Here is a 14,705-nt window from a genome sequence, read left to right as displayed (position 1 = left end):
CATGGCCTCCCAGAAACGGAGACCAGGCTTATTTTAATAATTTACACTGCAAGCAGTGAGAACCCAGTATACTTACTGAGGAGAGAGAGCTGAGCTCCCATCGCCGGGCAGCGGACAGGGGCTGGGGAGGCAGCCGTCCAGACGGAGACGACTGTGCAGCCTCTAACCCAGGCCAGTGGTCCCATCTCACAGATGACTGATGGGAAGGTGGCAGAGAGTGGCTTGCACGCACCTGGGGGTGGCTCCTGGGGACAAGGCCGCCCTGAAACTGGCCCTGGGGTGTTCTGGGCACAGTGTCGAGCGTCACTCGGGCCACCAGCCCAGGTTTGCTGCCCGACCTCCAACACCACCAACAAAGGAGGGGGCAGCATCCCCTTGCCACACCAGGTGGCCAATCCCAGATCCAGCACACGAGAGGTTTAAGACTAGTAGTAAAGCCAGCATCGTCCCTGCAGGGGGGATGGCGTCAGCTCCATCTCACGGAGAATCGCAGGATGGTCACGCCGAGGACAGCCTGGGCGCAGGAGCAGTAGCCTTGGCACAAGCCCCATCACACACGGTGAGGGGCGCACACATCACACACAACACCTTGGCTAAACATGAGCGGGCACCAGGAGGAGAGGCACAGGGACCCGGCATAGCTGCCGCCTGAGGCCCTCACAGGAACCAGAGACCTGAGATCCTAGTCTGGTTCTAAACAACAGAGTCTCAAAGTGCAAATTCAGTTCCAGTGGTCAAAACATTTGCACAAGAAGAGGAACATTTTACAAATCTGTTGTGGGGGGTGGAGAGGGTGTGGGGTGGGCAGTGTTCTGTCTAGCGGGGAAGACTCCACTTGGGACACTGCATTCCATATCAGAGCCAGGGTTCGAGTCCTGCCGATGCACACCTGGGAGGCAGCAGTGATGCCTCAAGTACTCAGAGCCCTGCCACACCCATGGGAGACCCAAACTGAATTCTCAGCTCCTGGCTGCAGACTGACCCAGCCCTAGCAGTTATGTGCATTTGGGGAATTAACCAGTGGATGGAAGCTCATGCTTTCTCTCTCTCTCTATCGCTCTCTCTCTATTTTTCTCATATAAATAAATTTTGAAACCACTTTTTTATTTTTTTAACTTTTATGTAGTAAATATAAATTTCCAAAGTACAGTTTATGGATTACAATGGCTTTTCCCCCCCATAACTTCCCTCCCACCTGCACCCCTCCCATCTCCTGCTCCCTCTCCCATTCCATTCACATCAAGATTCATTTTCAATTATCTTTATATACAGAAGACCAATTTAGTATATATTAAGTAAAGATTTCATCAGTTTGCACCCACACAGAACATAAAGTGTAAAATACTGTTTCAGTACTAGTTATAGCATTAATTCACATTGGACAACACATTAAGGACAGAGATCCCATATAAGGAGTAAGTACACAGTGACTCCTGTTGTTGACTTAACAATTTGACACTCTTGTTTATGGCGTCAGAAATCTCCCTAGGGTCTAGTCATGAGTTGCCAAGGCTATGGAATCCTCTTGAGTTCACTGACTTCAATCTTATTTAGACAAGGTCATAGTCAAAGTGGAAGTTCTCTCCTGCCTTCAGAGAAAGGTACCTCCTTCTTTGATGGCCCGTTCTTTCTACTGGGATCTCATTCGCAGAGATCTTTCATTTAGTTTTTTTTTTTTTTTCCAGAATATCTTGGCTTTCCATGCCTAAAATACTCTCATGGGCTCTTCAGCCAGATCCGAATGCCTTAAGGGCTGATTCTGAGGCCAGAGTGCTGTTTAGGACATCTGCCATTCTACGAGTCTGCTGTGTATCCCAATTCCCATGTTGGATTGTTCTCTCCCTTTTTGATTCTATCAGTTAGTATTAGCAGACACTAGTCTTGTTTGTGTGATCCCTTTGACTCTTAGACCTATCAGTGTGATCAATTGTGAATTGAAATTGATCCCTTGGACTAGTGAGATGGCATTGGTACATGCAATCTTGATGAGATTATATTGGAATCCCCTGGCACATTTCTAACTCCACCATTTGGGGCAAGTCCAATTGAGCATGTCCCAAATTGTACATCTCCTCCCTCTCTTATTCCCACTTTTATATTTAACAGGGATCACTTTTCAGTTAAATTTCAACACCTAAGAATAAATATGTGTTGATTACAGAGTTCAACCAATAGTATTAACTAGAACAAAAAATACTAAAAGGATAAAGTATTAAATTGTACATCAACAGTCAGGACAAGGGGTGATCAAGTCAATGTTTCTCATAGTGTCCCTTTCACTTCAACAGGTTTCCTTTTTTTGTGGTGAAACCACATCTTTAAAAAACTGATAAGTATTAGTAAAATGTCACAAATGACCCTGTTTACTATTATGAATTACTCAGTATTTCCTAAAAACAAAAGTTTCTGCTAACAGCTCCGAGTCTCCCCAGGAGCGCATACAGGCTCTGGGCATCTGTTTGAAGCCAGTTTTATTCTCTCGTGGCCACACCTTGTGTGTAACCAACAGGCAGAGCAAAGCCCAGGCTCACCCCCCTGGAGGAGGAGGAAAAACTGGCCGCACAGTTCCCAGTATTCGGCAGGTGTTCCATAAATGTTAGCTCCTGTCCTCTCCTTGCAGGAATTTGAGAAAGAAAATGTGGACATTTCTGGATGTGGTAACAGTTAGATGATACTAAGGTCCCGTAGTGAGTGTGTTCGTCATATTCAGATGCAGCTCCCGCCCCAGTGCCTGGCTGGTTTGGCACAGGCCTGAGTGGCTGCTGGCTCATTGTGTGCAATGAATGTTAATGAATCACGAAGACCTCTGAGGACAGGGCCGAGCCATAAAGTCCTCTCCTGCTTTCAAGTGGCTTTATAAGCAGCACACACCGAGTGAACACTTGGGAAAGAATGAATGCCAATGAGAATCCCGTCTGCTGGGCAAGAGGACTTTATTAGACCTGGGGATCTGCCAGGGAGGTGGAAGCAGCAGAGGCAACCGCAAAACACCGCCCGCGACACTTCCGCAGCTCAAGACTCTTGGGCCGCGAGAATGCAGATGGACGGCGCGAGACGGCACGGGGGCGACGCATGTGGTGGCCGGGCTTGTTCTCCTTCCAGGCCACAATTCCTGGTGATGCCTGGGGCGGGGTCCTGAGGCTGAGAGGGGTCGCGGGGCTGAGCTGGTCTGCTGACGGCCATGCTGTCTTCACATATCCTCCTGCTGGCTCTGGGTCATCTAGCACCCAAAGGTGCTGCAGGGTCCACAGCGGGAGCGTGACACACAAGGATTGGCCACGCAGGGGCCGATGGGCTTCTCACACACGTTGGTGGTGGCACAGGGATTGCAGGGCAACCTGGGACACGGAATCGTGAGACTGTCAGCGTGAGAAGGGTCATTAAGAAGGCAGAAAGGGTTTGATGGCTTGGAAGGCAAGCCTGGTCCAGATCACTCCTGCGAAGCTCTGAGACAGTGGCAGGAGAGCTGGGAAGGCCAGGCAAGGAAGTCCAGCCTCCCTTCTCAAACCCGGGGACGAGGAGAAGTCCTTTCATCCCTCCAAGCCCCAGGCTCCCTCCCCATAAAAGAGCGCTGGTACTGCCTACCACACAGGTATAAAAATTCCACCAGACAGAGTTTATGAATTACTGTGTTGGTGCCAAGTGCTGCACCCTCTGAGCCACTGAGTCATCTTCCCTTTTGACAATCAAATGCTCAGACGTCTAAGATGCTATCATGACTCCAACTCTGCCTGCCTCAGACGGCCCTCACAGCTTTCCCCTTTGCTATGACAAGCCACCTGCACCCGAAGGACCGCCACTGGGGAGGAGAGCCAAGGCTCATGACTGTCTTCCAGAACAACAACAACAAAAAAAAATAGTAGCCCAGGGAATGTTAGTAACAAGTAAGTTACACTTCCCATGGCCACAACGCAAAACTCTGATGGAGACGGACATTTCAGGAACCTGATCCACAGAGTCCTGTAGTGCAACTGTGCACCTGCCTTCCTGGGCTGCTGCGTCCCAGGTACTCACTTGCAGTCCTCGCTCTCCAGCAGGCTCCGGTACGTGTTGATCTCACACTCCAGCCGGGCCCGCACGTCCAGCAGCACCTGGTACTCCTGGTTCTGCCGCTCCAGGTCCGCCCGGATCTCACCCAGCTGCGACTCCACGTTGCTGATCATGCACTGCACCTGGGACAGCTGGGAGCTGTAGCGCGCCTCGCTCTCCGTCAGCGTGTTTTCCAGGGAGTTCCTCTGTGGGGGCAGAACACAAAGGCAACAGTCACATGGCTGCTGCTCTCCAGGGTTTCTCCGAGGGCTTCTCCCTCCACAGCCAAGGAGGCCGCGTGGCCCCAGGGGTACCCCAGCAGCTCTGCCTCCCTGGCTTCGCGGTGCCCCCAGCAGGTGCGAGCGGTACCCACCAGGTTGTGCTGGGCCTGCAGCTCGATCTCCAGGGCGTTGACCGTGCGGCGCAGCTCGATGATCTCGGCCTGGTAGGACTGCAGCTGCTCCGAGCTGGACACCACCTGCTTGTTCAGCTCCTCGGTCTGCAACGCCCAAGGGGAGAAGACGGGGTCAGGCCCCGCCTCAAGGGCCCTGCAGGACGTGGGGCTCAGGGTGGGTCCTGGGTGCGTACCTGCGTGGTGAACCATTCCTCCACTTCCCTGCGGTTGGTCTCCACCAGGGCCTCGTACTGACACCTGGTCTCGTTGAGCACGCTGTTGAGGTCCACATTGGGGGCGGCGTCCACCTCCACGTTGAGGCGGTCTCCAATCTGGCAGCGCAGGGTGTTGACTTCCTGATGGAGCAGAGGGAGGGAATAAACCCAGGTAAGAAGCTTACAAATAAACTCTCTCTGAGGGAGTCTGATGTGGTGGGAGATGATCGCAGTGGGAATTAGAAAGCATGAGCTGAGGCCTGGTTGATGAAGAACCCAGGGAAGTGACCTCCAGTGACCAGCCCTCCTCTCTGCATAATGCAGACGCTAAATTAAGGATTGCAGATATTTCTTCCCCCTCCGGGCTTCTCTGCTTTCTTTTTTACACTCTCTTTGCTGGTTTCTGACCTCCTCCCATTCATTGCATGTCCTCTGCCTTCAGACATGCTTCCTCCCCAGGAAAGCATCTGATGGTGGAGACGCGCATCTGCCGGTGGAGACGCGCATCTGACTTCTGAGTATTGCATTGATCTGCATGGATCACCACTTGAGTTCCCTCTCCCAGCTTTCCCACCCATTCACTCATCCATCCATCTGTCCGACCACCTGTTCGCCCTGCTTGGTGTCTCAAACTGAATGTTCTCTATCTCTTTCCAGTCTTGGCCCTTCAGAAGATAACAGATCTTATCAAACACTAGAAAGGATGTTAAAGACCTTGGTGTGGACACTTGGCCATCCAACTAGCCCCAAGTGGAAATCGGTGAGCCAACGAAGCTCCTTTCTGTAAAAGAGGCCAACCTGTGACTTGGTCCTTGACAATCCCCCAAGCATCCTTGATCAACCAGCGAAGTGTTCTGTTACCTCTTGGGTGCTTGGCAAGTCCGGACCCCGCCCCTCACCCTGCTCTGGGAAGTCACGCACTCTCGCAATCAGGCTGCCAGGGACTGGAACTCTCTCACCTGTTCGTGGTTCTGCTTGAGGGACAGCAGCTCCTCCTTCAGGGACTCCACCTGCGCCTCCAGGTCAGCCTTGCACAGGGTCAGCTCGTCCAGGACCCTGCGCAGGCTGTTGATGTCGGATTCCACCAGCTGCCGCAGGGACTGCTCCGTCTCATACCTGCACACACAGCCCAAGGCCAAAGGAGGTCAGAGAGGAAGGCTGACCTAACCAAATTCCTGTTATCCCGAGAGAGGTTGAAGTTTTTACAAGCTCTTTCAAAGACCTCTTTCTTCGGTGAGACCAGCAGAGAAGGTGACAGCGGGCTTCCTGTGCAGAGCGTGGTCTAGCAGAAGCTACACCTGTTCTAGCAAGCCCACTCAGGGCACTGCCAGCCGAGCCCTGCCATCTTTGCCTGGTCCAGCCAGTCACTGAGCTCCGTAATTTTGCTGTAAATTGCCCCACTGACCTCTGTAACCAGCTAAGGAGCATCGCAATGAGAAACGAGAGTCCACCCCACCCAGCCTTTGCCGTGCTGTGGCTGGAGATAAATTCCTGAATCTCAGAGACTCAGACGCCTCATCTGGAAATGAAGTCAGAGTGAACGCAGCATAGGGTCGGACTGAAGATGAAGAAGTGATGTTGGAAACTCGGCATTGTAAACAAGTCCCATGGAACGCAAAGCATCCCCGTGATGGCCACGGCCATGCCTAACACTAGCGACTGAGTCCCTGGAACGGGCTTCACCTCCCGTCTCCGTGATTCAAGAACTTCTTCCCGATGGACTGGTAGTGAAGGATACACCCTAAGAGCCCAGTGTGAAATTTCACTTTGAAACTTGGCCCAGATGTTGAGTCAAGAAGGAAGAAGAGGGCCGGCGCCACGGCTCACTAGGGTAATCCTCCACCTTGCAGCGCCAGCACACCGGGTTCTAGTCCCGGTCGGGGCGCCAGATTCTGTCCCGGTTGCCCCCCTTCCAGGCCAGCTCTCTGCTGTGGCCAGGGAGTGCAGTGGAGGATGGCCCAAGTGCTTGGGCCCTGCACCCCATGGGAGACCAGGATAAGCACCTGGCTCCTGGCCCCTGCCTTTGGATCAGCGCGGTGCGCCGTCCGCAGTGCGCCAGCCGCGGTGGCCATTGGAGGGTGAACCAACGGCAAAAGGAAGACCTTTCTCTCTGTCTCTCTCTCTTTCACTGTCCACTCTGCCTGTCAAAAAAAAAAAAAAAGAAGAAGAAGAAGAAGGAAGAAGAAGGGTGGCTGCTGACACTCCTTCTTGCTCCAAGCAGAGACGCACAGCCCTTGGCGGGGAGACTTGACATTTAACCTAACAGTGCCCCACTGCAAGAATCCTCTTGCCATCATCCAGAAGCTTCTGCTCACACATTCCCAGAATGAACGGAAAGAATCTTACTTGGTCCTGAAGTCATCGGCCGCCAGCTTGGCGTTGTCGATCTGCACCACCAGCCTGGCGTTCTGAGACTTGCTGCACAGGATCTGGAGAGGGGGTTAGCCGTGGAGTGAGTTACTCCAGAAAGAAATGCCTGTGCTCTGGCTCCCAGCCACACTCTTCCCCGACACCACTGAGTTGCTTTGAGATCGTCAGCTTGGGGATAAAAGGAGGACTCCTTCACAGGGCTGAGCATTTCAACACCAGAGGAGCCGAGGGGAAACGCGCCCTTGGCCAGGAGCTCTACCCTCCTTGGTCGGCCCCTAGTTTCCTGTAGGCACTGAGCTTTCTGGGCAGCCAGGCCTTAGGTAAGCGAGACCAACCTTCCCAGTTTGCTAAGAACTGAGTGGGTGCCTGGGATGCTAAAATCGGAAAAGCTCCAGGGGAACTGGCACAAGTTGGGTACCCCCCCACACCACCCTCATCCCAGCCCCGCTGAGCTCTCCCACGCCCCTCATGGTGCCCTTGTCCCTTGTGCATGCTGTTGCGAGAAGCTTCCCCCTCCACCTGGGACGCCCTTGATGCTGCACCCCTGGTAAGAGCCCTTGCGTCACCAGCTCGGCCCGTACGCAGTCAACACTCCTGAAGGCTTTTGCTGCACTCGTATGGGCCACATCCGTCTCCCCTGTTGGACTCGGAGCTCCAGGAGACCAACCCACCCAGTGCTTTATCCCCCACCCAGCGCTGAGCCTGATGTCCACCAACTGGGGGTAAGCGGCGAAGGATGCTCTGATCGCGCCATCCCTTTCTGGCTTTTGCTTAGCCAGGACTGCTGAACAGTAGACAGCCAATTCCCTCTGAGCGCTCAGGGCCTGTGCAACTAGACAAAACCTCCTGCTCATCCTCCAAACCCCACTCAGCTATTGCCTCTTCTGGGGGAGCCCTCCCTAACCAACACCAGGCATTAATCCCACCTCCCAGCCACTTCCCCACCTGCACCCCTGGCCATCCCGCATGTGGCCCGGCCTGTCCCTTCTGTGCACACCTGCTCTTAGTAGATGCTCTGTGTGACTGTGTGTACGAGTGAGGCTAATGGAGCCAGAGACTCTTGCTTTGCTGTAGACACTGTCTTTTGCAGGAGCTTTGAAAGGCTTTAAGGATTTGAGAATTCACTCAGGAAATTCCTATCTCAGAGAAATAAGTCAGGTGTCTATTATATTCAAGGCTATGAAAAGAAGACAAGTGGGTCTGAGCAGAAGCAAGGAATCCAGGGGCAGTGACTGTTTTGGGCTAATGCCCTACTCTACACTCAGCTTAAATCAATGCTCTACAGCTTCTTGACGTCCTAGCCAAGGCAATGAATTCTTCGTCTTTATCATCCCCAACATCGACGTGAAACAACCTGAGATCCACTCAGACACTGGCAGGTTAAGTTTGGGCTAATAGTTCATTAAAATGGCACACGGCGCCCGCGGCTCACCTTCTGCTGGAGCTCCTCGATGGTGCGGAAGTAGGACTGGTAGCTGGGGCACAGCAGGGGCTCCTGCGGCTGGCAGCGCTCCTGGATGAGGCTCTCCAGCTCCGCGTTCTCGCGCTCCAGCTGCCGCACCTTCTCCAGGTAGCTGGCCAGGCGGTCGTTCAGGAACTGCATGGTCTCCTTCTCGCTGCCGTTGAAGGAGCCCTCGCAGAACCAATTGCAGTTGCCCACGTTGGCGGGGATGTTGCAGGCCCCGGGCAGGGTGCAGCCGTGGCAGCTGGGGGGCACGCAGGGCCGGGAGGAGCAGCTGGAGCGGCAGCTCAGGCTGGGCAGGCAGCAGTTGTACGGCATGGCGCTGGGAGGGAGTAGAGCTCTGCAGGTCAGTTTCAAAGCCTGATTCCTGGCCTCTGGTATAAGCCCTGTGCCTGTCCAGGGCTTTATATTCTGTTGCCAGTGGGTGTGGTGATTGGGTAACGCGTTAGTCCCTTTTACCCTCTTCACCAATTTTTTCCACGTGTTGTTTAGCCACCTCACACGAGTCCTTCGCCTCATAAAACATTTTACTCTGGCTTCTTGCTATGTCAGGACTCCTGACAATCAGGCTGGCTGGTTAAGTTACAGCATCATGATTTGGCTTCAAAGTGACCAGCTTTGCCACCGGCAGTGTTTGTGCCCAGAGCGTTGGGTTAGAGTGACAGCCCTGGGCTGACCTCCGGAGCCGGGGGCACCAGGAGCCCGGCGCACACTCAGCTAGGACGCTGTGGAAAAAGCCATCTGGAAGCCAGACTGTGCGGCAAGGGACACTGGCAACCCTGCTCAGAAAGGACCACTGCAGCCATCAGTTCAATGTTCCTTCATGACTGAGCCTGGCAGGTGCGGGACAACTCTGCCCTCTTACTGTGGGAAGTCTCCCTGGCTCCTTTTCTGCTATTATTCAGTGTTCACAAGAACATTAAGAGAAGCAACAATTTCAGAGCACCTGCTATGCATGAAGCATGGAACTACATGTTTAGGCAGGGATGACTCTGCTTTTGGTGAGGGCTCCTGCTTGCTAAGCACGCACTGCACACCAGGCACTGTGCTGTGCTCATCTGCTTTAACTCCTCCAGTCCTCCTGACCCTCAGCCAATGTCTATAGACAAGGACATCGTACTTCTGGGAAGTCGCTCAAGGTCACTGACGGCCAACAGGAAGTCAAGACTAGGTCGCTGCTCTCTCGGGTCCAGTGGCCATGCTCTCTGCATCACATGGTACCGCCCCTCTTTTCCAGTCTTCTCACTACTGTGATGTAACAGCGCAGAGACGGCCTGAGCTCCGTGCAGCTCGGTCAGTGCTGGACAATATCCTCTCCTACGTTAGAATCAGCCAAGAATGAACACACCTGTCCTTCTCCATCAGGGAGCCAAAAGTATTGTCACGGAATTTTCCTAAGCAAGAAGGCATGATTCCCACTAGAGACTTGGACACAGGAAACTCTGGGTTGGCCTGATGTCGGAACACCCGAGCCTTGCTCTCTGAAGGACGAGCAGAGTCGCCCCCTCTCATTGTGCGTAGCCGGCATCTCATAGCCATCGGGACATTTTGGCAAACAGATGTTCTTCTCTTGTGCTATTCTAAGTGGAGCTGTGAACTCTGAGGGCTTTATAGTAGTTTTATAATAGTTCTGAGTGCGCTCAAGGCAGCTCCTGTGGGAAGCCATGTGCTAATTCCTATCCTGCAGTCCTGGCTCAGATCAGCCTCTCTTCAAACTTGCCTTTGCAGCCCCAGATACATTCTTTTGGTTATCCTCATGGGAAGCAAATCTTCATCTTCCAAGGGTGCACTTATTTTTGGAACCAACTAAATGTCATTTGGAACCAAGCCCCGTGAGTAGGATAAACAACCAAGATGAGTAACATCTTTAATGGATCAGAAACAAGTTGTGACTGTAAAATAATAACCTGTGTTTTTCTGGATGATCAGAAAGACGTTTCCATGGAGACGTTTCAAATATGCTCTTGCAAAGGGCTTCTTGGGAAAGAATGGGTGGTCTTCGAAAGTGACCCTGAAGATACTAATACCCTCCACAACACTCACAGGCCACAACTCTCTGCCCTTAAAATTATCCACCCCCTCCCATGAGTGAGATGTGCAAAGGGTATGTCAGTTTAAAACCAGTGTGAAGTTGATTGAAGTCCTATTGGATGAGATCACGTAACATAAAACAAGTAACCAGATCCACTAGCTTTCCACTACCCCTTGTCTTTCTCCCCTTTGATTTAATTTTCTCCAAGATTCAAAAGAAAAAAAAAACTAGAAATGGCATTTTTAAAAATTTTTTAAATTTTTTTTATTTATTTGAAAGACAGAGTTACAGAAAGAGGTAGAGACAGAGAGAAAGAGAGGTCTTGCATCCACTGGTTCATTCCCCAATTGGCCGCAAAGGACGGAGCTGCGCCGATCCAAAGCCAGGAGCCAGGAGCTTCTTCTGGGTCTCCCACGTGGGTGCAGGGGCCCAAGGACTTGCGCCATCTTCTACTGCTTTCCCAGGCCAAAGCAGAGAGCTGGATTGGAAGTGGAGCAGCCAGGACTTGAACCAGCGCCCATATGGGATGCCAGTGCTTCAGGCCAGGGCGTTAACCCACTGCACCACAGTGCCAGCCCCTAGAAATGGCAATTTTAAAGAATAGAAAAAGAACAACTTGTTGCAGACTACCAAATGCACTCATCAGAATCCATGGAGTCAGACTACCGTCTACCTCAGCCAAAGTGGAAGAATTCAGAAATAAGAGAGAGACCTCGTATCTTTGAAAGTGGAGGGCAGAGTTTAGAAAATGTGACCTTCAGCACTTCTTGGGTCCATGCAATCATGACGGGTGCATAGCTACACGGTCCTCAAACATGGATGATTCAAAGGGGGACGTGGATCTATTGAAAAAAGAGCCAAGTTGCAATTAGCTTCCCAAGAACTCAGGAAGGCAGCTTTTTGGTATTTATTCCAATTGTTGGGTATGATGAATTCTTGCCTTTGACTAGTAATGATATTGTCTCTGCCAATGACCTTTCAAAAAGCATGATGAGCAAATCAAATCCTAACAACTAGGAAGGCTTTACACCTGCCCGAGTAATTGTGCCAGACGCCATGGCTGGGCTTCTGGTCCCAAGATGTGAGCAAATTGCAGTTGAGGTTGAAGGGTGCTATTTATTACGAAGCCAAGGCTGATTCCAGGGAGAAGCTACACACAGTGCCCAGTGGCTCTTAACCAAGGCGTGGAGTCCGGCCAGCCTCCTGCTGAGGCCACCCGCCCTGCGACCTGACCTTAAAGGCATGGAGACACCTCCCTCCTCTCAGAACCATCTTCCCTGATGGCCAGGCCCTGCAGCTTGAAATGCTCACAGTGGAAATGCAAAAGCTGTTCTCCTAGAAGTGCAAAGTAACAAATTGGGCCACTTACAGATTAACTGTATTTTCACGTGTCCAGACGGCCAGGACCATCCAGGAGTGGTATCCTGGTGCACACACAGAGCAAAAAAGATTGCTTTATGCCAAAGGGGGACTTCAAGGGGAGGTAGAGGACTGAAAGCACTCTTTGTCCCATGTCAACAGCAGCCATGCTGCTGGGCCAGTCAAGAGTTGCCTACAAGAACAAGATACAGGCATTGCTAATTCATTGCTAATTCATCGGTCCCCTAGCCTCACTACATCAAGGGGAGAAAGAGTGGAGGTAATCCAGGAACTCAGCAAACACACCTACTCAACAGGACTTCTGGTGAGGGACCAGCAGGAGAAATGATGGAAAACCACTCAGGTCGGTAGTAAGATGGGCTGAGCCAAGACAGTGACCAACACCTCCAAATGGGATTCAGAGGCTGTAGGTCCAGAGGCTCCCCCCAGAGCCACCTTTGCTTCCCTTACACTTGGTCCTGGACTTCTAGTGGGAATGGAGTTTAGGGGTCTTCAAGTATCAAACAGTGTCACCAAAGTGCCAAGTTCATCCAGGCTGTGGTTTGACTCCATCTGGTCTAGAAGAGAGGCAAAGAGTGTCAAACAATCCAGGACAATGTCTTCCTGGGGAAGCTGGGTTCCGGGATCCTTTATAGAAGAAATGAAGACTATTTATGTAGACTCTCTGAAGATCAAGGATAAGGTCAGATGCTAAAACATTTTTAGCAGAACACAGAGGATAAAGAGAAGCAGACTGATGCTTAGTGTGAATGTGTTGTGTAGAACTTTCACATTAAACTCACGGTCAAGCCGTTGACTTGAGACACTTGTGAAGGGACCACTAGAAGCCAGCTCCTTCACTGAGAAAACCACAGATCCTGCCATCATTTTTACTAACTAGAGGTCTCCCCATTTCTCTATCCAGTAGGTTTTCTGATTCTCGTATTCCATCGCCACTCTCACTTTTAAACTCTGGCAACCCTTGACCTCTGTATCACTTCCACCACTTCTATTTCACTTCCACCTACAGCAGCCAGACGTCATCTCTACCTTTGGAGACCTGGAAAAACCAGAGCTGAATCTTGTGTCAGGGACTTAGGAGAGCCGCGTGTCAGCTCTATCGTTTGATCAATGGTCTCCAGTCATTCTTTTCCAGCTCTTTCCTTTGGAGGCCTGCTGCTGTTTCATTATCTCAAGTTCAAAAACTTCAGGTCCCTAGTAGTTGTGTATGGTGGTTAATTTTATGGATCAAGTGACCTGGGCTAAGGGATGCCCAGACAGCTGATGAACAGCTGGTGAAGTGTTGCTTCTGGAAATATCTGTGGGTGTTTTTTTAAAGAGATCAAGATGGGGCCAGCGCTGTGGCGCAGCCAGTTTAAGCCCTGGCCTGAAGCACCGGCATCCCATATAAGCACCAGTTCTAGTCCCGGTTGCTCCACTGCCAATCCAGCTCTCTGCTATGACCTAGGAAAACAGTAGAAGATGGCCCAAGTCCTTGGGCCCCTGCACCCACGTGGGAGACCCAGAAGAAGCTCCTAGCTTCTTGCTTCGGATTGGTGCAGCTCCAGCTGTTGTGGCCATCTGGGGAGTGAACCAGCAGATGGAAGACCTCTCTCTCTCTCTCTGTGTGTGTGTGTCTTTTCCTCTCTCTATAACTCTGTATTTCAAATAAATAAAATAAGTCTTTAAAAAGAGAGAGAGAGAGAGAGAGAGAGAGAGGCAGTTGCATCAGTCTACTGGTGGAAAAGCCTCCCTCACCAAGGTGAGCTGGTGTTGTCCAATCTGTTGAGCACAGAAACAGAACAAGATGCAGACGAAAGGAAAATGTAGTATCTCTCTCTCTCTCTCTTTCTCTCTCTCTCTCTCTCTCATTGAGCTGGAACATCCGCCTTCCCCTGACCTCTGACAAGGATGCTTCTGGTCCTCTAGGCTGGGGCTCCAACCAAACCCTGAGCTTTTCAAGGCCATGTTGACAATAGCAGGTTGTGGGACTTCTAAGCCTCCATAAGCGTGTGAGTCGGTCCCTTATAGCAAATCCCTGGCTACATATCTCCCTATTGGCTCCGTCTCTCTGAAGAACCCTGGCTGATACAGTGCTCAATCCCTACTAGTTTCCTTCCTTCTCTCTCCACAGTCCCCTACCTCCAATCGGCTTCCATATCCTAAGCCACACCTCTAAAACCCATCCCTTCTTTACCCCATCCTCCACCCACATCAGACCTGGTTATCCCTCACCAGATTCCTTGTGGATCTTCCTTCTGTTTGATGCAACTCCATCAAATGCCCACCATGCCCCAGTACAGACAGAGCTGCGAGATACCATCTGATGGATATTATATTTCAAATCTATGGAGAACCACTCAAAGGACTCTCAGATATGGTTTCACTACCATCAGTTTTTTCTTCCATTGTCCCAGTCACCCTCCATCCCAGGTTAGGATTTAGTTGGTCAGTTTCCAATAATACCTTCTGAGTTCTCATCTTTTCACCAGGCAAATTCTTGCTTAGAAAACTTCCCCTCTTCTCAGATCTGTGAAGTCATCTGTCCAAACAGATCCTCTCACACTTGATTTCAGAATTATGCTTATATCACCCAATAACAGTTGATTGAAGGTGAAACCAGGGAAGGTATATAAAGTTTTAATAACCTTCTCATGAATCTTCATTAGTGCTGCTCTTCCTTATTGATTTTACTCACGGTAGGTCATGTTTCACATGAGTCTTTAATGGAGTGATGGTATCTCTTGTTGCAGGGCCTGCAGCACAAGAAAGGCAGACAAAATGTACACAGACATATTACTTTGGTTTTCAATGCCTTGATTGAGTGCTACATCCTTCTTTTAA

General features: G+C 51.1%; 1 protein-coding gene across 2 annotated transcripts in view; it reads right to left on the bottom strand.

Annotated features, from left to right (window-relative positions):
• Nucleotides 1-2,916: 2,916 nt before the first annotated feature.
• LOC100343422 (keratin, type I cuticular Ha3-I) overlaps nt 2,917-14,705 on the bottom strand; it is a 57,961-nt gene continuing 46,172 nt past the window's right edge. The window contains exons 1-7 of one of the 2 annotated variants that reach the window (XM_008271452.4): nt 8,441-8,946; nt 6,985-7,067; nt 5,598-5,754; nt 4,618-4,779; nt 4,403-4,528; nt 4,015-4,235; nt 2,917-3,338 (exon numbers count right to left, since the gene is read on the bottom strand). In XM_008271452.4, the coding sequence (XP_008269674.1) occupies nt 3,221-3,338; nt 4,015-4,235; nt 4,403-4,528; nt 4,618-4,779; nt 5,598-5,754; nt 6,985-7,067; nt 8,441-8,788 (1,215 nt within the window). In that variant the 5' untranslated portion in view covers nt 8,789-8,946 and the 3' untranslated portion in view covers nt 2,917-3,220. Of the gene's footprint in view, nt 3,339-4,014; nt 4,236-4,402; nt 4,529-4,617; nt 4,780-5,597; nt 5,755-6,984; nt 7,068-8,440; nt 8,947-14,705 lie in introns of those variants that run through there. The other variant, XM_070060704.1, reaches the window with a different exon arrangement.

This window comes from Oryctolagus cuniculus, chromosome 17 (genome assembly GCF_964237555.1).
Source record: "Oryctolagus cuniculus chromosome 17, mOryCun1.1, whole genome shotgun sequence".
Lineage (NCBI taxonomy): Eukaryota > Metazoa > Chordata > Mammalia > Lagomorpha > Leporidae > Oryctolagus > Oryctolagus cuniculus.
Note: the sequence above shows the minus strand (reverse complement) of the source record. Positions and strands in the feature narration are given on the sequence as shown.